Source organism: Oryx dammah, unplaced genomic scaffold, assembly GCF_014754425.2.
Source record: "Oryx dammah isolate SB20612 unplaced genomic scaffold, SCBI_Odam_1.1 HiC_scaffold_20, whole genome shotgun sequence".
Lineage (NCBI taxonomy): Eukaryota > Metazoa > Chordata > Mammalia > Artiodactyla > Bovidae > Oryx > Oryx dammah.
The window spans coordinates 9,991,722-10,018,071 of NW_024070204.1; the positions used below are offsets into that span (position 1 = coordinate 9,991,722).

The window sequence follows — 26,350 nt, forward strand, 5'->3', positions numbered from 1 at the left end:
CAGCAGACATTTCTTGGGGGCCATGTGGATGGTGTTACAAATGAAAATAGCCCTGCCCTCAAGTGGTTTTCAGTTTTGTTGGGAAAACACATGGATGCATAATAACAATGAATTGGTGCCAGAGATGGGTTTGGTTGTTGCAGGAGCTTGGGGTAGGTAGTGTGCCTGGGCTAGGGTTTCTGGAAGAGGAACTTCCCAATAAATGCAGAAAGGATGAAGTTAAACTTGTCAGTTTGAGGGGTACTTTTGGGGTTGTGGGTTCTTCGTTCCAAGAATGATGCACAGAGATTAAGAGGGTCTCGTGTCCCTTTATACTAAAAAATAAGTATAAAGTAGCTTAAAACAAGATAGCTCTCCAGTATATTAATTCCGGTGGGTTGACTGAATATAGCCTGCACCCCCATATTATCAAAAATAAAGTACTAGGTACTACACACACATACATAAATACACACACAGGTATATATCACAACATTTACAACAATTTTTTTTAATTGGGGTTGGTAGCCACTTCTTTTTACCAAGAGTTGATTTTAACTGCAGCTAAGTGTATACATTAAATCCACAAAAGCAAGTACCCATCTTAAAGAAACAACTGAGGGAACATTTCATAATCAAACTTGACAAAGTGTAACTATTCCAACTCAACCACAATTATTTTCAGAATAGTTCTGTATATGCATATGTGATGATGCCTTTATACTATGTTCCTTTGTATGATTAACCCCAAAGAATAATTTCACGCTTTTTTTTTTTAAGGAGAGAGAATGTTTCAGGTACCCTCACAAACTCATCATGCATGTCATATTTATAATCAACACAGAAATAGGAACTAGACACCCGTTTGCATATTCACCTAGGTAAGTATATATAAAGCAGAAAGAGCATGAGCAATTGACAGACATTCCTGCAAAAAAGATGCTTGTAATTCAAGTTATTCTATAATCATTTTGTGTTATTCATTTCCTTCACTCACAGCACCGAGAGTGTCTCTCCAAAGTTGCAGGGCACTTGTAAAAAAGGCAGGAGGGGACACCATAGCCATTTGACAGCCCTGCTTCCCGCTTGACCCCTTGGAGCCCAAGGACCAACACAGCAGAGCATCCCATCCCCAGCACGTACCTGGCTGAAACTCTGGCCCGCACCTCGGGCTTGTGTGCTGCGGGCAGGGAGCTGCGACGGGGCTGTCTCACCCAGAGCCAGGGTCTGGTTGCTATGGTAGCTGGCTGGATACTGGAAGGACCCTTCAGGTTTGGAATTGAGCTGAAGTGCACTCTGGGACAGCAGGCTGGGCCCTGCATTGAAAGTCATTTAGAGCAGTAAGTGACAGCCTCAGTGAAGCAGAAATGACATGTATTATTTATTGAGAGTAGCCTAGAATTATCACATGCGCATGATTCCAGCCATCTATGCTTTGAATTCTGAGAACTAAAATGACCATATAATTCTACTCCAGCTGTTAAATGAGATTTTTTTCTCTTTTTTTTTTTTGTGGTGTAAAAGTTCTCCAAAGAGTAGATTTTTTTTTTTTTCCAAATGATCTCATTCTGACCTACATAAGAGACATTTCTTACAAGACAAATTAGTTAATCAAGTACTTATTTTTGGATCAGACAATGTTGGAAACATTTGAAATAATTTAAAAGTCTTCCTTTTGGTACATGTTAATTGCATTAATATATCTCCTACTGTATTAATAAGATGCTTGAACACTTAAAACCTTCCAATCAGTAACAAGTTCTGTTGTATAAATAGTGATGTAATACTCAAAGCTTGAAGGGTAGACAGTGTGTAAAATATTAATAGCTCTCATACAATGTAGAATTTAACCTGATCTCACATGATCTCTAAGGGCTAGTTATCTTTGCCATCACAGCAATGCACAACAGAAGAACAAAGAGAAGATACACTGTTTAAACTGGTGCTGCTAAGCTGGCTGACCCTACAAGAGATGGAGAAAGGAACTCCTGGCCTCATTATTTAATTATACTTTGTACGAGAAAATGTGGTTTATTTTCTTTCTTTTTAGATGAGATCTTTGCAACAGTTTGTCCATTTCCTTTGTAAGCAAATTTTCTTTAATCAAATTTCATACTCACTTTGGGGATGAAAAGAAGTACAGAAGAGTGTAAGTGTATTACTATTTTCTAGTATGTGTGTTTGAGAGGGAACTGGGGTAAGTAGAGTGAGTTGGGTGAGGGTGAGGGACTTGGCGACTCAAGTTCTCTCCTGTTATCTCAACCATAGGCCAAAGTCACTCCTCTTTTGAAGGACGGTAATTATATACATGGGTTTCCCTAGTGGCTCAGATGGTAAAGAATCTGCTTGCAATGCTGGAGACCCAGGTTCGATCCATAATCCCATCCTTAATCTCCCTCTTCGGCTGTTTTAGACTATAGTATCATTTCTAAGGAGCGTCAGCAAATTTCAAGTTCCTTCTTTCTTTTTAAAATAGAACATGGCTTTTTATTTCAAATGAGACTGCAGATTTGACATGATATAGGCCAATTTTTTTTTTTTCCAGGAAAACAATTTCTTCTGTTAATAAGGATCAGTTCACATAACCTCTGCATTTAAGACCTCTCCTTTCCCTCTAATTCCCTGATGGAAATTCTAAACAACGCAAAATACTTTTTCATCATTGGAAATTGAATACTAAGATGTTTAGTTAGTATAGGTAAGACTTGGTATTTTGGAATCTATACAGTTTCTGGAAAAAGAGTCAAGCAAGGAAAATCAAACCATTTTCATCCAGTCCCAATTTCACAATGAAGGGCATAGCAAAAGTACAATTGCAATCCCTTTCCTTGTAATTTCAAAAATAGAGTCCCAAGAAATTTGTCTATACCAGATGGCGAAGTTTGCAATAGCTTGCAAAAAGTCATTTAGTCCATACTGATGGTATTATAGGGCTAATCACCAGGACTACGAGGCACCTATGGGGAACGCATTCAGAGTTTCATTCTGGATGCCAAGAATATATTTTCCCCTCTGCTGCTGTGGAAACTGTCAGGCATGAAGATGGAGTCAAGGGCTGGTCTCTGATGCCCAGGTAATGGGCAGGCTGAGACATGGCAGAGCCTTGGAAGGGAAGAGGGATTGGTGATGGGGCAGAGGTGGGAACTGACTGCAAAATTAGAAGGATTGGGTGGGTGCTAGGAAGACAGCAATGAATTGTAGCCAAGGGCTTTCCCCTTGGTCCCTACCCTTCTGAAGGTCACTGCTCAGTGGAGGGGAGTGAGCTACGGCAGAAAAGCAGAGGCCCTTTATGGTGAGTGGTCAGCACTGTACCTAACAATGGGCAGCTTCCCACTGAGACTTCTTTGGTTATTTCCTTCAGGACAGTCCACCCTGACACAATGCCTTGAACTGGCCACACATCACCCCCGCCCCCGCCCCCCCGCCACAACAATGCATCTCCATGGCAATGAAAGTCAAAACAGATATACAAGACTGCACAAACTTTTGGAAATGTCAATACAATTTAAAAAATTCTTTAATTTCATATAACTAATTTAACAGTCTCTAAAGTCAAAACACTGTATGTCCTGGTTTTTTGCCTTTTAAAGAGATGGCATGACTTTGCTCTGATGAACTTACTTGCATACATAATTAGCAAGTCAAACAAACTTGTCAATTCTGAGTAGATTCATAAGATTATCTCTAGAAACCTACAAATGTTCTCCAGGCAGGATAGAAAGGCAACAATTGAAAGCCCCTTTTCGAAGCAATTTCAATTAAAAATATGATTTATGTGCTCCTGAAATATATATCATGAAATAATCAAATCTGCTCTTTTATAGAATCAGTGGTGCATCTGATCACTACTCCATGAAAACAAACAAAGATTCTCTGTCTCATTACTTTGTTCACACATCTCAAGCATGGAGCCTAGATGTAGTCTGACAAACATAATTGCAACAATGAGCAATATATCATAATATTACAACCCTGACATAGCACCTAGCAAGGACAAAACAGTACAATAGCCAAAACATTGCATGCATTTTAGAATCATTTTCTCGTTGATTACTAGGTTTCAAAGGAATGGCGTTTATTTACTCCAATTTTAGACAACACAGATATACGAGATATGAAGCAGGTGAAAATTAGAAGATAATTCTCAATTTCTTTTTAATAAAAGCAAAATTTATGTATAACTGACTCAATTAGCTTTATTAATATTATTGTGCACTGGGGTAGAAAATTCAAAATTTTCAGAGATTTCAGAAGCATTTATAGTTTGGGGCTTTAAATGATGATTTTTTTCCCTCACGACCTTATGACTTTCCATGAAGTCTTGCTTGGGTTAGAGGTAAAATGAGGCTCCATCCTTGAGGATATGATGTGAACCCACTGGGAGATGGGGACAACGTAAGAGGATTTCTTGGGATGTTCAGGAGGGAGGAAGAGGCTGGCTCTTAAAATTCCACCCAGGGAAATGGAATATTGCTTTTAGTGCCATTAATTGCTCCAGAAGAATCTTGAGCAACAGTTAGTCACCGTGTCCTATTAGAGCATCAAAAGCAGACGCCACCCTCCAGCAGGTGTGTTTCAGGACACGAACCTAAGAGGACACAGTGAGTTTTTTGTCCCCTGTCATGGGACCGTCCTCAAAGCTAAGCCCAGATGTATTTTTCCAAAATACGTCAGCCCTGGAAGCCAGAAAGTAGATAGGAAACTGTTTCCCGAGAAGCGGATCAAAATCAAAGGTGTATGTGCCCTTGATCTGATCAAGACACACTAGCTCTACCCGGACAGTGGGGAGACATTCCAAAGGAACTGGAGAGTTCAGGGACGTGGGACCCGCCATTAAACCTAGGAGGGCATCCCGACTGTCATACCAATGTCTCAATATATTTTCAAATGCATGAATTAATTTAAGATCACATTGTTGTTTAGGTGCTGACTCATGTCCCATTCTTCTGCACCCCCATGGGCTGTAGCCCTCCTGGCTCCTCTGTCCGTGGGATTCTCCAGGCAAGAATGCAAGTAGGTTGCCATCTCCTTCTCCAGGGGATCTTGCCAACCCAAGGATCAAACCCATGCCTCCCGCTTGGCAGGTGGATTCCTTACCACTGAGCCACAAGGCAGCTCCCAAATCACATAATAACCTGCTCTGAAAAAAAAAAAAAAAGCCCTCGCATCTTTGTCACTATTCTGAGGAGTGTGAACAGGGGTGTGCAGAGGTCCGCCAGAGTCACACACTCGGTAAAACGAAGATGAGAAGCTGTTCTTGTGTTCTGTCTCTGACTCCAGGAGTTGCAGTCGGTTAACATCCAGGCAACTATTTAAATCGTACACACACATCAACATTAATGGGTTGAAAAATTCTTCCCTAAATAGAAGTCACTGTGGGAGGGACCTTCACACCTCAGGGTGTGGTACTGCTTCCTCAAAGAACCTCTCCTTAGAGATTCCCGGTGTTGGCTAGGGGAAGCCTGCTGTCCTCCAGGAGTGGGGCAGACGTCAACCTCAGCAGATAGAAAGGCAGAAGCATTCGTTTCTTGCATTAAGAATTCAGAATCACTTACAGGTCATATTAGCGTGCACTAAAGTATATAGTCAGTTTCTCCTTAAATTAACTAGATATTTTAGCTTTCCTGTTCATGTGCACTCATTTTTTTCACATGGCTTTAAGAAAAAAGTTATTTATTTGGCTGTGTCAGATCTTAATCTCATCACACGAGATCTACTGCTGTGGCACATGGACTCTCCAGCTGTGGCTCAAGGGCTCGGGAGTTGTGGTGCCTGGGCTTACGCTGCTCCGAGGAACATGGGCTCTTAGATCCCTGATCAGGGATCGAACCTGTGGTCTCTGCATTGCAAGCTGGATTCCTAACCCCTGGACCACCAGGGAAGTCCCCTTTACATGAATTTAAAAAGACTTCATTTACAATTGTTAATTCTTATTTGCTTTAGCTAAACATCAGTTTCAGAAAACAGTAAACCTTAATTAAACTAGGTACTTTGCAATAACAGAGAAAAGGCCAGAGGTTTACAAAGTGGCATTCCCAAGTCATTATTTGGATTGCAATCATGCGAGCTGGAGTGGGAGTATGTTGGAAAAAAAAAAAAAAAAATCCCGGGCCAGAACATAGAAAAGCTGGTGCGCTCTAGTCCATTTCTTCATGTGTGACATCACAGATGATGAAGGCAAGGATAGCAAACGAGCTCCCCTTCCCTGAGTGTGCACTAAGTTCCAGGGACTGTCCTGAGCAGCTTATACGTATTAATCCCCGGAATCCTAACAAGATTTCAATAGAAGTGCAGGAATCCGCATGTATGCTGACATTGCTGAGGGTCCCACTGCCTGAGAACACAGAGCAGTCATGGCGTGCCTGCTGCAAGCAAGGCAGGGTGGCTTCAGAGTGCTCCTTCTTATCCCACTTCATAATTTGTCCTCTAAAATTTTAATCTCTGCAAATTTGAGTGCCTAATGAGATAATGGATGTGAAAGTGCTTGAAAAAATATAATCTGCTACACAAATGTCGGTTATTAGTATTATTATCTAATTATCTAATTAATGAGCCACGTGGCCTGAGAATAAAACCCTGACTGGAATCTGTCCTGAAAACCAGATTCCAGTTCTGTCCCATCCATATATCAGTGTTTTCTTTCAACACCCTCTAGTAAAAGTAAAGCTGCTCAGTCGTGTCCGACACTTTTTGACTCCATGGACTGTAGCCTGCCAGGCTCCTCCGTCCATGGAGTTTTCTAGGCAAGAATACTGGAGTGGGTTGCCATTTCCTTCTCCAGGGGATCTTCCCAATGCAGGGACTGAACCCAGGTCTCCAGTATTTGCAGACAGACGCTTTACCGTCTGAGCCACCAGGGAAGCCCGCAATGCCCTCTAAGCTTCCCTTTTACAAACAGGACACACAAAGCATAGATCCTTAAAATGGCCTGGAAATAAAAACGAAACCAAACAAAACCTAGGGTCAGAGACAAGAGATAAGGAAGAGAAGGTTCTCTCTTAACCTGAAATTCCATTCTCTGTCAACCTTGAAACCCACTCTCAGACTTGTGGTTTAAATGTCACCTCCTCCATGTAGCCTGCCCTGATGTCTGATTGCCTTGGGAAATTAACCACACTCCCATCTCTGCTGCCTTAATACTCTGCATAGACTCTGAGGAATTTCAACAGAGAAATTTGTAGTCTTACACAGCAAATGGTAAAGAACCTGTCTGATAATTCAGGAGACATAAGAGATGCAGGTTTGATCCCTGGGTTGGGAAGATCCCCTGGAGGAGGGCATGGCAACCCACTCCAGTATTCTTGCCTGAAGAGTCCCATGGACAGAAGAGCCTGGTGGGCTACAGTTCATGGGATAGCAAAGAGACACAACTGAGGAGACTTAGCAAGCACACACACAGCAATAGGTTTTCTGGAAGGAGAGTAACAAAATAAAAACAAGGAGTCTGAACATTTATGTGAAAGCTGCTGCATTCAGATACTTGGAGACACTAGAGACCGTGGATTTCCTGGAGTGGAGAAAAAGGAGACCAGAAGAAATGGAGGAAATCGCAACTGGGGTAATGGCCATGGTAGGAAGGAAGGGAAAATCGTGCATTTAAGAGACAGTTTTTAAAGCTCATTGGTACTTGGGGACTAGTAGACAGGAAGGGAAGGCCAGCCCAAATGACCGGACACTCTTTAGCTGGCCACTCGAACGATCTCGCTGACACTGCAGTGTGTGCAGGGAGGATGCCCATGGTGCAGAGTAAGTCTTTTCTAGAAAACCGAGCAGACAGGACAGAGCTCTTACGATCAGGCACACACCTTTTGTTTCTACAAGGTTTAAGGTGATTTATTGGCTGACACTAATTATGGTCTGTTTCAGTTGAACATCTGTCCTGGAAAACAATAAATATTCACTAAGCGAGGTGAAAAAGCAAAAGATCCCCTCACATGCCATTTGAAGGAGGAGGAGACCTGTGTTGGGGAGCTGATACTTTGGGGAAAGACAGGCTTCATTTTTTAAATTACAGAGTTGTTGGAGATGGTGGGAGTTGACATAGTTAGAAAGGCGCTCTGGCTTGATTCTCAAACTGTCTCTAAGAGACTAAATTATCTTTGGAGATCTTAATTTCCAAGATCAAAGTCTGGTGGTGGTGGGTGGTTTAGTTGCTCACTTGTGTCTGACACTTGAGATCCCATGGACTGTAGGCCACCAAGCTCCTCTGTCCCTGGGATTCTCCAGGCAAGAATCCTGGAGTAGGTTGCCATTCTCTTCTCCAGCGGATCTTCCTGACCCAGGGATTGGACCCGCATCTCCTGCATTACAGGCAGATTCTTTACCACTGAGGCACCAGGGAAGCTCAGATCAAAGTTTGGTTATATAGAAATGAAGTTTTAGAACAGAAATGCAGCTATCTGAGTCATCAGGGGTAGAAGCTGAAGCCACAAGAATGAGGCAAGGTCTCTAAGTGGTGACTAAGATATCAATTGAATTCCTAGGGATTATTTTACCATCAGGAGAAAAGAATTATTAACAAGAAATGTACTAAAATAAACAGCTATGAGATCTAGGCAGTGTCTCACACAGACGCTCAATGAATGCTTTGTTAGGTTGTTAATTCAGGCTTATCAGGAATAATAAACACACAAATTGAGACTGACAAGTTTAGGACTGGATACACAACAAAAGCAGTTTTGTTAAGATTTCCATTTATCAGGAAGTTTAGAAACATTCTTTACTTTTAGGCTTAACTGACTCTTTCAAAATGATATAAAAATCTTATCTTTACATAGACCATGAAAAATAAAGCCAACAAGACTCAAACACATAACTGTAACTGTCAGAGAATTTGACTCATTTCTACCCTCTTGTTATGCTATCTTTGTGGAAGGTTGAGAATAATTTGAAGGTTAAGTATTATTTTAAATGAGAGTAAATTTTTAGAGCAACAACAAATAAAAAGAAGCGGAGAATCTTTTAAAAGGAAAATGGTGAGTGAGTAAGAAGAAAGGAAATAGTGGAAATTATTATATACAGTAAGTCCCATACATATGAACCTTTAATGCGCAAACTTTCAAAGACACAAAACACACGTTCGCATGTCCAATTGCCTAAGTTAGTTCCTGCGTCTGGTGTACTCTGTCACATGCAGGCATCCTCTAGAGTGGTTGCGTTTTATGTGCTTTGTTGTACAGAACTGTTCAGAGTACAGTGGTGAAGTATTTTTGCCTGGAGAATCCCATGAACAGAGGAGCATGGTGGGTGTTCATGGGGTCACACAGAGTTTCATACACGAGCACTGGGTGATGACGAGTAGTGATAAACTGGTTGTCCTCTCCTGCCCTTCACTAGTAACTTGAAAAGGTATGTAGGAGTTTCACTGGGGCATTAATCTAAAAACAGTATTTCAGTCCATCTACCATCCCTAAAATTAACTGAGGGCAGAAACTCAAGCAGCTTGTTACATAGCAAAGCTTAGGGCTTGTTCTACTAGCAGCTGTGTTCTTCCCTTTTTTCCCCTACAGTGGACCATTTTTAAAGTGTTTATTGAATTTGTTACAGTATCACTTCTGTTTCATTTTTTGTTTGTTTGTTTTTTTGGCTGCAAGACAAATGGAATCTTAGTTCCCTGACCAGAGAGTGAATCTCCACTCCCTGCTTTGGAAGGTGAAGTCTAAACCACTGGACCGCTGGGGGCGTCCCAGCAAATGTGTTCTTAAACTTGATTTCTAAGTCTCTTCCTTCAGAATCGCTGTTTCCTCAGCTGCTTTCAGTGTACAAAGCTTTACATGAAAATGAAAACTTGGAAGGTCCTAAGAATAGAGAAGCAGTCATTTAGTTTTTAAACTGATTTATATTCAACCAATGCTACTGATCTAACTAGTCTGCTTAATCAAGTTTGACTTGGTATATGAATAAACGAAAAATGGATAAAGCTCTTACCCTAAATATAGTAAGTCAGTTTCTTTACATCTGTATACAGTGGAGGGAAATGGACAAAATATCATTTATTACAAAATAAAAACTTCAAATATATAACTTCCCTTTAAAATGTACAGCTCAAGACTTTTATTGTGCATGGGATTTTACATGTTGTTTTATTCATAGAATGGTATTTTTATAGCTCGCTCTAGTCTCCAACTACTTCCTTATAAAGTTTTGTCTTATTTACCATTAAAAAAACTAATATAACACAAAAATGAGGAAAATCATTATATGTATTTCTCTATAAATTAACAGTCTAAAGATAATAGATTCATACTTCTCACTATCAGTCATTGTGAAAAGAAATAGAAAACTAATACAAATCGCTTTAGAAGAAAACAAAATTTAAAAGCTAAATTTTGAAAACATAGCTTAAAGAACTAATTTTTGATTTGACGCAAATCACAGACTTTTTTCTAAGTATTTGCATGGTTTGCTCACACATTTATTCAGATTCCTAGTCACGTAAAGAATGACTTCCTGGCCCTTGTATCATTCCCTTAAAACTAGAGTGGTTTGGAGACTTCCCTGGAGGTCCTATTAAGACTATGCCTCCGCTGCAGGGGACTCAGGTTCGATCCCTAGTCAGGGAACTAAGATCCCACATGCCTCAAAGAGCTTTTATTCACCATATGAGTGATGTAGAGTACTATTCAGGACACCAAAACTGGAAAGTATTTAAAAGAAAAGGTTGCATCACACACTTTCCCCAAGCCATCAGAGCAAAGATGCTATCACGTGCCACACAGCCTCCAGGAAGCTTCACTGAACACTCTTTGTGTGTGAGTCTCAGTCTGTTTTAGTTTATTTGTTTAACTTACTTTATTCAAGTATAATTTATTTACAATATTGCATCAATTTCTGCTGCACAGTCAGATGCCTCTGTTATACATATATATGTATATGTACATTCCTTTTCATATTCTTTTCCATTATGGTTTATCACAAGATATTGACCAACCTAGACAGCATATTAAAAAGCAGAGACATTGCTTTGCCAACAAAGATCCATCTAGTCAAAGCTATGGTTTTTACAGTAGTCAGTAGTCCAGTAGTTTTTCCAATTGGACCATAAAGAAGGCTGAGCACTGAAGAATTGATGTTTTGGAATTGTGGTTTTAGAGAAGGCTCTTGAGAGTCCTTTGGCTTGCAAGGAGATCCAACCAGCCCATCCTAAAGGAAATCAGTCCTGAATATCATTGGAAGGACTGATGCTGAAGGTGAAGCTCCAATACTTTGGCCACCTGATGTGAAGAACTGACTCACTAGAAATGACCCTGACACTGGGAAAGATTGAAGGCAGGAGGAGAAGGGGATGACAGAGGATGAGATGGCTGGATGGCATCACCGACTCGAATGACATGAGTGTGAGCAAGCTCTGGGAGTTGGTGATGGGCAGGGAAGCCTGGCGTGCTGCAGTCCATGGGGTCACAAAAAGTCAGACACGACTGAGCGACTGAATTGAGCTATGGTTCTCTGTGTGCTATACAGCGGGACCATGGTGTTCGTGCATCCTATATACGATAGTTCGCGCCTGCTAATCCCAATCTCCCATTCCATCCTTCTCCGCCCCCCTTCTCCTTGGTGATCACTAATCTGTTCTCTGTGTGACTCTTATTCTCTGATTGTGTAAGAACGAGTAAGGAAAGGTGGATGGTATCATTGGGATTATTGTGAAAATGGGTACTTCTGCAGTCCCTGAAAAGTTCTTGAGGACCCCCAGGAATCCCCAGTACACTCTGGGAAACTCTGCCCTACTTTACCCCCATTGGCTTTGTCACTGCTGGGAGCAATTACCTATCTGACCTTATTATTTAGTATTTAGAGTGCTCAATTTCAGCCTTTTCTGCCCATTACATAAATGCCAAGGGCAGAGACTCTGTGCTGTTGTTAATAAGTGCTTAAATGCTGCATGCTAAATCATTTTAGTACTGTCCGACGTTGTGCAACCCTATTGACTGTACCTCCAGGCTCCTCTGTCTGTGGGATTCTCCAGGCAAGAATATTGGAGTGGGTTATCATTTCCTTCTCCAAGGGATCTTCTGGACCCAGGGATCAAACCCACATCTCTTATGTCTCCTACACTGGCCAGCAGGCTCCTTACCACTGGTGCCACCTGGGCTTGAAACAGAGGTTTTAAAAAATGTAACACCTATCTGCGCCTATAGCTTTACAATCAAAACCTAGTATATTAAGATTTGATGTCATCAGTTGCTGTTGAAGTGACTTATTGTTTGGTCAGTGGCAATTACTTCTAGGGAAATCCTATAAGATGTCTTCATAAGGTATTACCAGGGGACCCCACCCTCCACTGTGCCCCAGGGAAAAGTCTGCTTATTTTGATTTTCTCACGGGAGCTTTCTGCCTCTCTCCGTTTCATCACTTCTACCAGCTTTCATCTGACCCTCGTATTTGCATGTGGGGTGTGTAGGGTGCCTTGACAATTTCAGAACCCAATTATGTTTTCATTAAAAATCTCTGCCAGGCTCTAAACTCTGTGCTTGATTCCAGGAGACCCTGAGAACACAGATGAGAATGATGTTTTTAATGAGAAATTTGCATTTTTTTCCTCCTGCTTAGGGAATGGATAAGGAGCAGTTGGTATTCTAGGTGTTTGCCCATCCCTTCATTTCCTAGGTCTGCCTCTGAGCTGGTGATCTCTTTGCAGAAGCTATAACATGCTTCTCAAATGTCTATGTGATAGAAAGACATATCTTTCTATCTATCTGTGATAGAAAGAAATATAATACTGAAGTGGGTTGCCATGCCCTCTTCCAGGGGAATCTTCCCAACCCAGTGACTGAACCCAGGTCTCCTGCTTTGCAGATGGATTCTTTACTGATTGAGCCACTAGAGAAGGCCAGAAAGAAATATAAGAGAAAGAAATAGAACCTTAGCTGAAGAAGAGGTAAAGGTCCAGTCTGGAAGGAAAGATAATGACAGCTTTCTGGAGGATATTACTATATACCCTGTGTGTTACTTGGGTGTTTTCCCTCACTTTTGTTCATACTTTCCCCTGCCAACTTCCCATGGGCTCTGTAACACCAAAGGCAGTGGAATGGGTGGGTGTGATTGAACCTGGAACGGAAAGAAAAGGATGCATGAAGCATCAGACAATTTCAGGCTTCAATTCTGACCAATTTCTGGAGCAGAGACTGGCTTGTTTGCATTTCAAAAACTTTGGACCGAAGGGTATATGATGAAGAAATACAAAGAATGAACAACCAAGAAGGTACTCAACTGACTTGAATAAATACATGCCCAGGAAGGGACTTGGGGTCTCTGGGCCCAGGTGACAGTCCTCAGCCACTTGTGGAGGGAGGGGAACAGTAGGGCTGGAATCTAGGTCTTGTGGCTCCAAGGGCAGGATGGCTTTCCCTGGACCCCTACCTACCCAGAGTCTCTGCACCCCATCAGGTCTAACTGAGGATCTGGTTTCCACCCTATCAGATTGTCAACAGTGAGTCCCAGTATTTATGTATTTACCATCTTGATTACTCTAATCACTATACAAGTGTCATCCTCCCAAACCACTTCTGAATCCTTTGCTGCCATGCTTGCCAGGAATTGCAAAAATATTCACCTCCCAAGGTTGTCTCTTATCTTTATTATTATTCCATAAGAATGTAAGGGGTTATATTTTATAGTATTTTTAATAACCCAATCTCTCAATGGTTTTTCCACCTCATGGAATTAAGCATATTTGCAGTAATTAAATGAAGATGACAGACTGTAAATCAAGAGGAAGTAATGTATTCCTTTCTATCAAACTATATATGATCACTCTATTTAGATTTCACCTGCTCAGAATGGTAACCTCTATGATTGATTCTTAATTTTTTGAATATATTCTGAATTGAGAACTCAATTAAATAACATTCCTTTCTTTGCCATAATATTCAGAATATATTAAGCTCCTAAGATTTCCTTCCTACTGAATGCTGGGATTTTCTAGGATGTGGTAGAATTTCAACTTGTCCAAGTGCTACAGAAACAAATAATTACTATTTCATGATAGTCAACAACACCATCTATAAACACAGAAGGGGGCTTCCCCAGTGGCTCAGTGGTAAAGAATCCGCCTGCAATGAAGGAGACACAGGAAATCTGGATTCGATCCCTGGGTTGGGAAGATCCCCTGGGGAAGGAAATGGCAACCAACTTCAGTATTCTTGCCTGGGAAATCCCATGGACAGAGGAGACTAGCAGGCTACAGTTCATGGAGTCGCAAAAGAGTTGGACATGACTTAGTAAATAAACAACAACAAATAAACATATAAGCCATCCCCTATCCCCCCACAAGAAGTACATTGCCTCTCTGATTTTGACTTACAAATGTTTTAATGTCTGAGTTTGTATCTCCAAGGACGCATGGATCAAAGAACATACTTGGTCCATGACATACAGTTGGGGTCAAGCTGTGTATTATATGAGAAGCTAATGGCCCTATTGATGCTGTTGTACAGTGACTCAGTTGTATCTGACTCTCTGTGCCCCCATGGACTGAAGCACTCCGGGCCTCCCTGTCCTTTACTGTTTCCCAGAATTTGTTCAAACTCCTGTCTATCGAGTTGGTGATGATATCTAGTCATCTCATCCTCACCGCCCTCTTCTCCTTTTGCCTTCAATCTTTTCCAACATCAATGGCCCTGCTGCTACTGCTGCTAAGTCGCTTCAGTCGTGTCTGACTCTGTGCAACTCCACAGACGGCAGCCCACGAGGCTCCTCCGTCCCTGGGATTCTCCAGGCAAGAACACTGGAGTGGGTTGCCATTTCCTTCGCCAATGCATGAAAGTGAAGCGTGAAAGTGAAGTCACTCAGTCCTGTCTGACTCTTAGCGACCCCATGGACTGCAGCCTACCAGGCTCCTCCATCCATGGGATTTTCCAGGCAAGAGTACTGGAGTGGGGTGCCTTTGCCTTCTCCGCAATGGCCCTGAGCCTCTGTCAATAACTTTTTTTTTTCAGTAAAACAACAGCAATTCTTCCAGTGACTCCATGTCATGTATTTGTTAGAGTTGAAATTACACAGCTGGCAGCCATAGAATAGTGGCGGGCTGGCAAAGGTTGTACAAATGATTTACATACTGTTTATGATAGCACTTTAAAAAAAATGCAAAGTGTTGGAAAACACTGATAAGTGTGGGACACTGTAGTTCATATTGCTAGAGCAGTTATTGCTTGCCTTAGGGTCAAGAAGGTGGGTTTACTAAAATTCAAATTTTATTTTAATCAGACCCTGGAAAGAAAAATAACAAAAGCTTTTAAACACAATAAATTACGGATTAAGTGCTTAGGGGCTGAGACTGGTTGCCACCGTACATTTTTCAAGCTGGTTTTAGACTGTCTTTAGTGTTGTTTTGGTCTCTTTCAGGTTAGGACTAAGATTCCAGCTCTCAAGGGCAGTGTGCCAGGTCCAATTTAGCATCAGCTATTTCATGTCTGTCCTAGCTAATGAGACTATTGATTGAATCATCACAAAAACAAGGGATGGGCAGAATCTGATGGGCTTGCGCTAATTATATGAAACACGTCAAAGCACTGGTACATAGGAATGCGTTACATCTATGTAAATATAAACATGGCATGTTTTTCTAGAACTGAGTAGAATGTTGTGCCAATTATTCTCTTTGCTGCCCCATATTCATTCTCTGCCCTTCTCCCCACAGAGACTGTATCACAAGGGTCCCTTGGCACTTGATTTAAGACTAGAGTTGGCCAGTGAAAGGCAGGAGGAGAGAGAGGCTAGAACGTTTATTCTTCTCTTCCCCCAAGCCGTGCCTCCTGACTCTGCTGGCACTGCTTCGTAGATTTTTCCTTTGGGACTAAGGGTGGCAAGGGTTTCCATCTGTTGCTACTCCCCGAATACTTCTTCAGGCATCGATTGTTCCCTTAATCTTGCTCACTCGTTTGTAAATGGACCCTTAATTAAATTCTCTTCATTTAAACTCTTTTTGAGAAGACTCTATTTCCCATCTGGGCCCTGATACAAACACAAACAGCAATTAGGATTTTTATTTTCTGATATTCTGAGTACTTAAAATAAGCAATAATTGATCCCTCAAATGATAATTATCTACTCAATATTTTAAAATTAATTCCCTAAATTTTACTTCATTCAGTCTCAAACTGACTCTGAAAATGTTAAGAACCAATGTTTCTTAAGAATAACAATATTCCACAGTTCACTGTGATTCGGATCCTTTAGCATAAAATTTCAAGCAGCATTTGAATCACCTGAGTTTGTTGTTTGTTTTCATTTTACTTTGTTTAAGCTCCAATCCTTTGGCCGCCTGATGCAAAGAGCCAATTTATTGGAAAAGACCCTGATGCTGGGAAAGATTGATTACATAAGGAGAAGGGGGGCAACAGAGGATGAGATGGTTGGATGACCTCACTGAAAACTCTGGGAGATAGTGAAGGACAGAAAAACTTGGCGTGCTGCAGTCCATGGGGTCCCAAAGTCCATGGGGACATGACTTAGTAACTCAGCAGCAACAACGACAATCTTCAAACAAGAAGCAGGGCCTTCAAAAACGAACAATTAACTGAACTCCTAGGAGTCTTCAAAAAGATAAATCAGTATATAATAACATTAACTAATCTTTCTGATAATCAAAAATTCAGCAGTTAGCAAATCTATTTCAAAAACCCTTACTAGTATATTTAAATTTCCTGTAATAAAGATAAATCTTTTGCAGGTAATGTTTGGACATGTTTTACAGAAATGCAAAAGTGAACACGGAACATTCTGTTTCTCCTGTGTGTAGAGTGTCTCAATTTACAAATTCACAGACTTCCTCTGTGGCTCAGTTGTAAAGAATTCACGGGCAAATACAGGAGACATGGGTTCGATCCCTGGTCCAGGAAGATCCCAGGTGCCTTGGAGCAACTAAGCCCGTGGGCCACAGCTATTGAGCCTGTGCTTTAGAGCCTGGGAACTGCAACTACTGAGCTCTCAGCTGCAGCGACTGATGCCCTAGAGTCCAGCTCCACAACAAGAGAAGCCACTGCAATGAGAAGCTGGAGCACCCAAACTAGAGAGAAGGCCCTGCTTGCTCCAACTTGAGAAAAGCCAGCTTAGCAATGAAGACCCAGCACTGCCAAACAAATAAATTAAATTTAGGATGTTTGGGATTATTAGTTGACAAAGTTATTTTTTAAAAGTTCATATAGTCATTTATCTCCTCTAATATTTATCTTTTCTATGCTTTAATTTTATATTATCTCTGCACTGCTTTTATAATTTATTTCCATCTTCCTAGCTTATTTTGACTTATTTAGCTCTTTTTAAGGTGTCCCATAATAAAGGGATGCTGAGCTCATTATTATCTTTTATTTTTAATAATAAAATTTTGATTTCCTCTGAATGCATTTTTTTGCCATACCGTTATGGTTTCATTATAAAATGTTGCTATTTCATTTGCTTTGTAAATATAAAAGAGTATGTAATTTTCTTCCTGCTTTCACATTTGATTCGGTAAACCCAAAAGTATGTTTCTTAATTTTAATGTTATTATATTTTTGCTTATCATTTATTGCTTACTTTTAATTTTACTGAATTATTATAAAAGAATGTGGCCTTTCTATACTTTATAACTTTTAGAATTATCTTTACAGCCCATTAGCTGATCAATTTTTATAAATTTTCCTTGGACATATAAAGCAAATGGTTATTCTTATTCAAAAAGTATACCTTTAAAAAATTCATTTAATGCATTGATTTGTTAATTATTTATCCAACTTTCTGTGGTTTCTTCTTCTATTATTCAGTCTGATTCTGAGAACGGTCACATTATTTTTCATCAATCTCTTTCGTTTTTAATATTCAGACGTTACATTGGTGCATGCATGTTCACCAGATTTTACCATATGATCATAAGTTAGTATATTTTCACTGTATAATTCCTTTTTGAGCCCTCTTAGTGATTCTGCGGTAAATTCCACTTTATTTCACATTATTCTTCCCAATCCTGCTCTTTGCGGTCATTGTATTTGCTGTCATTTCTTTGTCTGTTCTATTTGTCTATTTGTCTGTTAGTATTTGTCTAAATAGTAAATGTCTATTTATTTCAACATTTACTTCATTAAGTGTGTATATTAAACATACCTCATGATTTTATCTTCATTTTCTACAAATTTGAATTTTTATTTTTTTCTGAGAACTCAGCATGCTTACATGTAGTGCTAGATTGATATACTTGATTTATCACTTCTATTTTAACTTGTTTGCTTATTACTCTTTTCTTCCTTCTTTTTTTCTGTACTTTCCATAAATAAAAGGTTACACCGTCTCCTAAAATAATAATAAAATTATTACATAATAATATATAATAAAAGTATTATATAAAAATAATATAGCCTATATCATCCTGCCAAGAAGTTTTATTTCTGCTTTCCTTACTCTCTAATAAAATGAGTGCATGTGCCTCAAATATTAATTAAATATATTAATAGTTCTAACTACAACTGCCCCTACAGAGTAAATATTTTATAGGCTTTGAGAAACAAAAGGAAACAATCTTACACTGTAAAATATAAAATACAGAGAACAAGTATAATACACTCATGCATCTTACTTTAGAAGCTTTAATGAGAGGATGTAAATGGTTAAACCAGCATGTTCATGATGATATTATTTTAAGAGTCATGGTGTTATAAAGATCATAGAGAAAATGAACTAATATGTACATTAAATGGTTTTAGGATCACCATGCTATCTCACTCTTATATCTTTCCTTTATGTAGCAAACATTGATGGGTTTTCAAGGAAATTATACTTTTTCAAAATTAAGGAATAAAATGCTCCACTGATTTCTGATGTAGAAATTATTAGGGTAATGTCTGTTTTAATGATTTAATTTTTAGCTTTTTGTGGGATTTTATTAAAACAGGTCAAGAGAATTTTATGATATATTAAAATGAGGCTTGTTTCAGCTCAGAGAACTTCTATTTCTTAAGTTTCAGCCACTCTGGTTGAAAAACATGTAATTAAGTAGACAAAAATCTTTAAATATTTATTGAGATTAATATAGCTATGCAAGATAGCTAAAGATAGAAATGTAAAGAGTTATTGCATAGTACTCTAGCACTGTATAAACAGTATTGCATACATTATACAATTCTATCTATTTTGCTACAGAACTGCTCCAACATTTAAGATCCCTACCAACAGTCATCTGTATGAGTAAAGCCTTGACTGTGTGCTCAGTCACGTCCAGCTCTTTGGGACCCCATGAACTGTAGCCCACCAGGCTCCTCATCCATAAGCTGTAGCCACAAGGCTCCTCTGTCCATAGAATTTTCCAGGTAAGAATATCGGAGTAGGTTGCCATTTCTTACTCCAGGGGAACTTTCTGACCCAGGAATCAAACCCGGGTCTCTTGAGTCTCCTGCATTGACAGGCGGATACCTTACCACTGCACCACCTGGGAATCTCTTCACAGTTAAATTTAAAGCAGACAGCATGTTGATAAAACAACTATATGATGAATTCTTACAATTTGCTAATCTAGATGCCAAAAAGGATGTCAGAGACTTGGTTGAGAATCACCAATATGTCAATAGTTGGTGAGAAATCTCGATGCTAATTACTGACTTGTTATGTTAGTCGCTCAGTCATGTCTGATTTTTTGTGACCCCATGGACTGTAGCCCACCAGGCTCCTCTGTCCATGGGATTTTCCAGGTAAGAATACTGGAATGGGTAGTCATTCCCTTCTCCAGGGGATCTTCCCAATCCAGGGATTGAACCTCAATCTCCTGCATTGTGGGCAGATTCTTTACCATCTAAGCCATCAGGGAAGCCCCCGTTACTGACTTAAGAGAGTTTATAATCAAATATTAATTAGTGTGGGGTAAGGCAGGAAGGAAGTAGATGAGAGTGGAATGAAATTGATAAAATAAGTATAAACACATCTTGAAGTCCTAAGGATATGGCTCACGATTTAACTATATTAATATTAATGGGCTTCCCTGGTGGCTCAGCTGGTAAAGAATCCACCTCCAATGCAGGAGACCTGGGTTTGATCCCTGGGTTGGGAAGATCCCCAGGAGAAGGGAACGGCTACCCATTCCAGTATTCTGGCCTGGAGAATTCCACGGACTGTGTGGTCTATGGGGTCGCCTCCCATTCCGTGGGACACGGCTGAGCCACTTTTACTTCACTTTCATTAATATTAATGACATAATGCTCTTATATTTTAATTGTCTCAAGCTTAATTACCATTTGACTTACTTTCACTTGTTGAATAGTCTTGTGGGTCAAGTATTCCTGATTCCTGTAGTGATCTAATACAGGAGTCCACCAGTTCGAGACCTGTTGTGAGCTCATCTTCGATATCTTTTTGACCATCTGAAATACAATATTTCAGAGAAATGAACAAGCACATGGTTTTGTCAACATTAAAGCTTAAGACTATCATTTAATAATCAAAAACATAGTAACTAAAACTATTCAGTTCAGTTCAGTCACGTAGTCGTGTCCAACTCTTTGCAACCCCATGGACTGCAGCACGCCAGGCCTCCCTGTCCATCACCAACTCCCAGAGTTTACTCAAACTCATGTCCATTGAGTCGGTGATGCTATTACTTTTATGAAATTCTCATTAGGTATCACATTGTAACCCCTGGTCAACCACTATTAAAAACCAAGGTTAGCCAATTATATGTGTCCATGAAAAACATAAAGTTACCAGGGAATTGGGAAAACTTAACTCCCATGAACTGTTGAGCTTTCTAAACAATATCACTTAATTTTAGTGTCATGTTTTATCAAATTTATTTTTATAAGTTTCTAAAGTTCTTAAGAAAATTAACCAATAGAGGTATGTGAAGTAAGTATAAATGCTCATCAAGAAGTTGTATTTTAAATTTAAATGTCCATCAGCTGATGAATGGATAAAGAAGATGTGGTGTGTTTGTGTATATATATACGTACACAATGGAATATTACTCAATGTAAAAAAGAATGAAATAATGCCATTTGCAGCAACATGGATGGACCCAGAGATTATCATATTGAGTGAAGTCAGAGAAAGACAAATACTTATTTATCATTTCTGTGTGGAATCTAAAATATGATACAAATGAACTTGTTTGCAAAACAAAACGATCCATGGACATAAGAAAACAAACATGATTACCAATTGAGAAAAGGGGTAGGAGAGGAACAAATTAGGGGTTTGGGATTAGCAGATATAACCTACTGTATGTAAAACAGACAAACAAAAAGAAATGATGGTATAGCACAAGGAACTAGATCGACTATCTTATAATCATAATGGAAAGGAATACAAAAAAGAATATGTATATTAACATATATAAATTATACAACACTGTAACTCAAGTATACTTCAATAAAGAAAAGAAGCTGTACCTTACCTTGTGATTGCCAGTGAAACTGCTCTTCTGCTGAACTGTAAAAAAGAGAATACATAGATATAATGAATTTGTTACAAATTAAAGGACTCTAGACTGTAAGTTGCAAAAGTACATTAAGTTAGTAATGGGGGCTCCATGGAATTTCTTTTAATTTCTTACTAGGAAAAGGGGTCTTGCTTTGATACAATCATAATTTTAATCTATTTGATATATACTCTTTGGGTTCACAGGTATTAACATGTCATAAATGGACATCATTCAGTAATTTTCAAAAGAACAGCTTATTTTTTTTTTTTACAAATCACAATCTACTGTACTTATCACTTACAACAGTTTCTACACACATGAAGTTCTACCCAACTGTAGCTATTTTAAAATACAAGTCTGAATTGTTTCATGTAAACTCTGTAAGGTGTTCTAATAAAGATATAACTTTCTCCATTTTCATTATAAAGAGATAAAATAAATCTATACCTTTTCCTAGACATACTTTACAAGCAGATCCTTTTAGCTGCTTATTATATTTCAAATTAAGTAATATAAAAATCATAACACTTTACCACCCACCAACTATACAGTTCCCAAGTTTCTACATTAGAAATATATAATAAAAATGACCCAGGTAGAAAGGGTGGCTCATGTAAATAACATGCCAAAGATATTGTGCAGATTGTACCTAGGTGGGCACATAAATTTATTCTGAATGATTTATTCAAAATACATAAATAAATTGAAAATTTCTAAGTATGAACAGCTCTTTCATTATACATGCAAATAGTTCTAACATACCCTTTTTTTTACGTCAATAATTTGTGGGAAATCCATATGACAATTCCTGACAGGTGTCATTTTGAGAATGATTTTCTACACCTATTTACGAGATCTTTTACTCTGATCAAGGCACTTCTATGAATAGCTCATCAGTTTCACAACAAGAAGTAGGTTTTAGAACTTTAATCTGTATCTTAGAAATGGTTTCTGAATACATTTGCTGGGGGAAAAGGCAATTCTGGTATAAATGAGTGTTCAGAATAGCCATGGTTGATATACATGAATATAAGAGCAGTCCCTTAACAGACTGTTCTAGGACATCTTTCTCCTCAGCCAATCCATTTTAGCAAATTGAAAAATGGTTTTGCAATGATGAGTGCTATAGACAGTGGATACCTAAAATGATAACATTACAAATTCACTCTGATGCAACTTCTCCTTGCATCAAAAAGTGTATCATTATAAAGCAGTAACAACTAAGTGCAAGGTTTAACACGTAAAACAGAAATGCAATCCTATAGTTAATATTTAAAAAAAATTACAAAGTATGTTCAGTTAGTAAGTGGCCTCTAATATAGGGGTGGAAAATGTTTTCAAAATTGTACTGAGTTGAATGGTATCCTTTTAACCTGCCTCTTGAGAAATCTGTATGCAGGTCAGGAAGCAACAGTTAGAACTGGACATGGAACAACAGACTGGTTCCAAATAGGAAAAGGAGTACGTCAAGGCTGTATATTGTCACCCTGCTTATTTAACTTATATGCAGAGTACATCATGAGAAACGCTGGGCTGGAAGAAACACAAGCTGGAATCAAGATTGCTGGGAGAAATATCAATAACCTCAGATATGCAGATGACACCACCCTTATGGCAGAAAGTGAAGAGGAGCTAAAAAGCCTCTTGATGAAAGTGAAAGAGGAGAGCGAAAAAGTTGGCTTGAAGCTCAACATTCAGAAAACGAAGATCATGGCATCTGGTCCCATCACTTCATAGGAAATAGATGGGAAAACAGTAGAAACAGTGTCAGACTTTATTTTTCTGGGCTCCAAAATCACTGCAGATGGTGACTGCAGCCATGAAATTAAAAGATGCTTACTCCTTGGAAGAAAAGTTATGAACAACCTAGATAGTATATTCAAAAGCAGAGACATTACTTTGCCGACTAAGGTCTGTCTAGTCAAGGCTATGGTTTTTCCTGTGGTCATGTATGGATGTGAGAGTTGGACTGTGAAGAAGGATGAGTACCGAAGAATTGATGCTTTTGAACTGTGGTGTTAGAGAAGACTTTTGAGAGTCCCTTGGACTGCAAGGAGATCCAACCAGTCCATTCTGAAGGAGATCAACCCTGGGATTTCTTTGGAAGGAATGATGCTAAAGCTGAAGCTCCAGTACTTTGGCCACCTCATGCGAAGAGTTGACTCATTGGAAAAGACTGTGATGCTGGGAGAGATTGGGGGCAGGAGGAGAAGGGCACGACAGAGGATGAGATGGCTGGATGGCATCACAGACTCGATGGATATGAGTCTGAGTGAACTCCAGGAGATGGTGATGGACAGGGAGGCCTGGCATGCTGTGATTCATGGGGTTGCAAAGAGTCGGACACAACTGAGCAACTGAACTGAACTTTCCCTCAAAAGATGTGTCCACACGGAATCCCTAGAAATTGTGAAAGGTTACTTAATGGGAAAGGGTTTTTAAAGGTGTAATTAAGGTAAAGATCTTAAGATGAGAGCTTCTAAAACTCAATGATCAATGTCCTTATAAAAGACGCTAGCGGAGAAAGACACAGAGGAGAAGGTCTTGTGAAGGTCTTGTGAAGACGGAGGCAAGAGACTGGAGTTATGTATCTATAAGCCATGGAGTGGCTGGAGCCAGCAGAACCTGGAAGAGTTCAGAAAAGAACCTCTCTCCTTAGTATTCCTCCATAAAGAAGGCTGAGTGCTGAAGAATTGATGCTTTCGAATTATGGCACTGGAGAAGACTCTTGCGAGTCCCTTGGACAGTAAGGAGATCAAACCAGTCAATCCTAATGGAAATCAACCCTGAATATTCACTGGAAGGACTGATGCTAAAGCTGAAGCTTCACTCCTCTGGCCACCTGATGAGAAGAGCTGACTTATTGGAAAAGATCCTGATGCTGGGAAAGATTGAGGGCAGGAGAAGGGGGTGACAGAGGATGAGATGCTTGGATGGCATCACCAACTCAAAAGATATGAGATTGAGCAAACTCCAGGAGATGATGAAGGACAAAGAAGCCTGGTGTGCTGCAGTCCAGGGGGTCACCGAGTCAGACACAACTCAGTGACTGAAATGCCTGAATTGAACTGAGGGAACATAGCCCTGTCAGCATAGGTGATTTTGAACTTCTGAGAGAGTCAGTTCATAGGTAGGCTGATAAGAAGTCCAGGGTTCCTCAGGAGGAGAAAGCGGTCTGGAGCCCTCTAGAAAGAGAAAGGAATCTGGGGCTCTCAAGGAGAAAAAGACATTTTCTACATGGCTTTGTTTTAATCAATACAACAATGTATCTTGCTCGAGGACATGTTTCTCCTTAACAAAAAGGTTTTCTGACCAACCTTGTTATCTTAAGAAGTATGTTGTGGGAGTGGGTCTGGTAAGACCTTTCTATTGTTAAATCTAATCTTATTAATTTAAGAAGTATGTTGTGGGAGTGGGTCTGGTAAAGTATATAAGGCCTTGATAAGACTAGTGATGGGGGCACTCTCCATATGCCTTCTGAGGTCTTTGTCAGAAGCTCTGTCTGTCCCTTTTGTTGTTTTAATAAAACTCTGCTACAGAAAAGCTCTTGAGTGATCAAGCCTAGTCTCTGGTCCCGAAACTAAATCTTCTTCGGAGATCAGGAATCCAATATCGTTCACTGTAAGCTATCACTTCTGGCCCCCAAACTGTGAGGTAATGAATTTATTTTAAGACACTCATTGTAGTAATTTGTCATGGCAGCCCAGGAAACCAGTACAGTATTTTTCTGGTATGATCAAATGTTTTCATAGTATAGCCTTCAAGATTTACTACTATCTGTATGCTACTACGGGAGACCCAGGTTCGATCCCTGGGTTGGGAAGATCTCCTGGAGAAGGAAATGGCAACCCACTCCTGTATTCCTGCCTGGAGAATCCCAGGGACAGAGGAGCCTGGTAGGCTATAGTCCACGGGGTCGTAAAGAGTTGGACACGACATCTAGGTTGTTTCCATGTCCTGGCTATTATAAACAGTGCTGCGATGAACATTGGGGTACATGTGTCTCTTTCAATTCTGGTTTCCTCTGTGTGTATGCCCAACAGTGGGATTGCTGGGTCATAAGGTATTTCTATTTTCAATTTTTTAAGGAATCTCCACACTGTTCTCCATAGTGGCTGTACTAGTTTGCATTCCCACCAACAGTGTAGGAGGGTTCCCTTCTCTCCACACCCTCTCCAGCATTTATTGCTTGCAGATTTTTGGATCACAGACATTCTGACTGGTGTGAAGTGGTACCTCATTGTGGTTTTGATTTGCATTTTTCTAATAATGAGTGATGTTGAGCATCTTTTCATGTGTTTGTTAGCCATCCGTATGTCTTCTTTGGAGAAATGTCTATTTAGTTCTTTGGCCCATTTTTTGATTGGGTCGTTTATTTTTCTGGAATTGAGCTGCAGGAGTTGCTTGTATATTTTTGAGATTAGTTGTTTGTCAGTTGCTTCATTTGCTATTATTTTCTCCCAATCGGAAGGCTGTCTTTTCACTTTGCTTATGTTTTCCTTTGTTGCGCAGAAGCTTTTAATTTTAATTAGATCCCATTTGTTTATTTTTGCTTTTATTTCCAGAATTCTGGGAGATCAGTAGATGAATGGATAAGAAAGCTGTGGTACATATACACAATGGAGTATTACTCAGCCATTAAAAAGAATACATTTGAATCAGTTCTGATGAGATGGATGAAACTGGAGCCGATTATACAGAGTGAAGTGAGCCAGAAAGAAAAACACCAATACAGTATACTAACACATATATATGGAATTTAGGAAGATGGCAATGATGACCCTGTATGCAGGACAGCAAAAAAGACACAGATGTGTATAGCGGACTTTTGGACTCAGAGGGAGAGGGAGAGGGTGTGATGATTTGGGAGAATGGCATTGAAACATGTATAATATCATGTAAGAATCGAATTGCCAGTCTATGTCTGATGCAGGATATGGCACGCTTGGGGCTGATGCACGGGGATGACCCAGAGAGATGTTGTGGGGAGGGGGG

At 39.7% G+C, this 26,350-nt stretch overlaps 1 protein-coding gene across 2 annotated transcripts in view; it reads right to left on the minus strand.

Annotated features, from left to right (window-relative positions):
- Nucleotides 1-26,350, minus strand: part of CTNND2 (catenin delta 2) — a 1,103,557-nt gene that overhangs the window by 481,668 nt on the left and 595,539 nt on the right. The window contains exons 4-6 of one of the 2 annotated variants that reach the window (XM_040262515.1): nucleotides 21,329-21,363; nucleotides 20,184-20,300; nucleotides 1,123-1,295 (exon numbers count right to left, since the gene is read on the minus strand). In XM_040262515.1, coding sequence (XP_040118449.1) covers nucleotides 1,123-1,295; nucleotides 20,184-20,300; nucleotides 21,329-21,363 — 325 coding nt within the window. Of the gene's footprint in view, nucleotides 1-1,122; nucleotides 1,296-20,183; nucleotides 20,301-21,328; nucleotides 21,384-26,350 lie in introns of those variants that run through there. The other variant, XM_040262516.1, reaches the window with a different exon arrangement.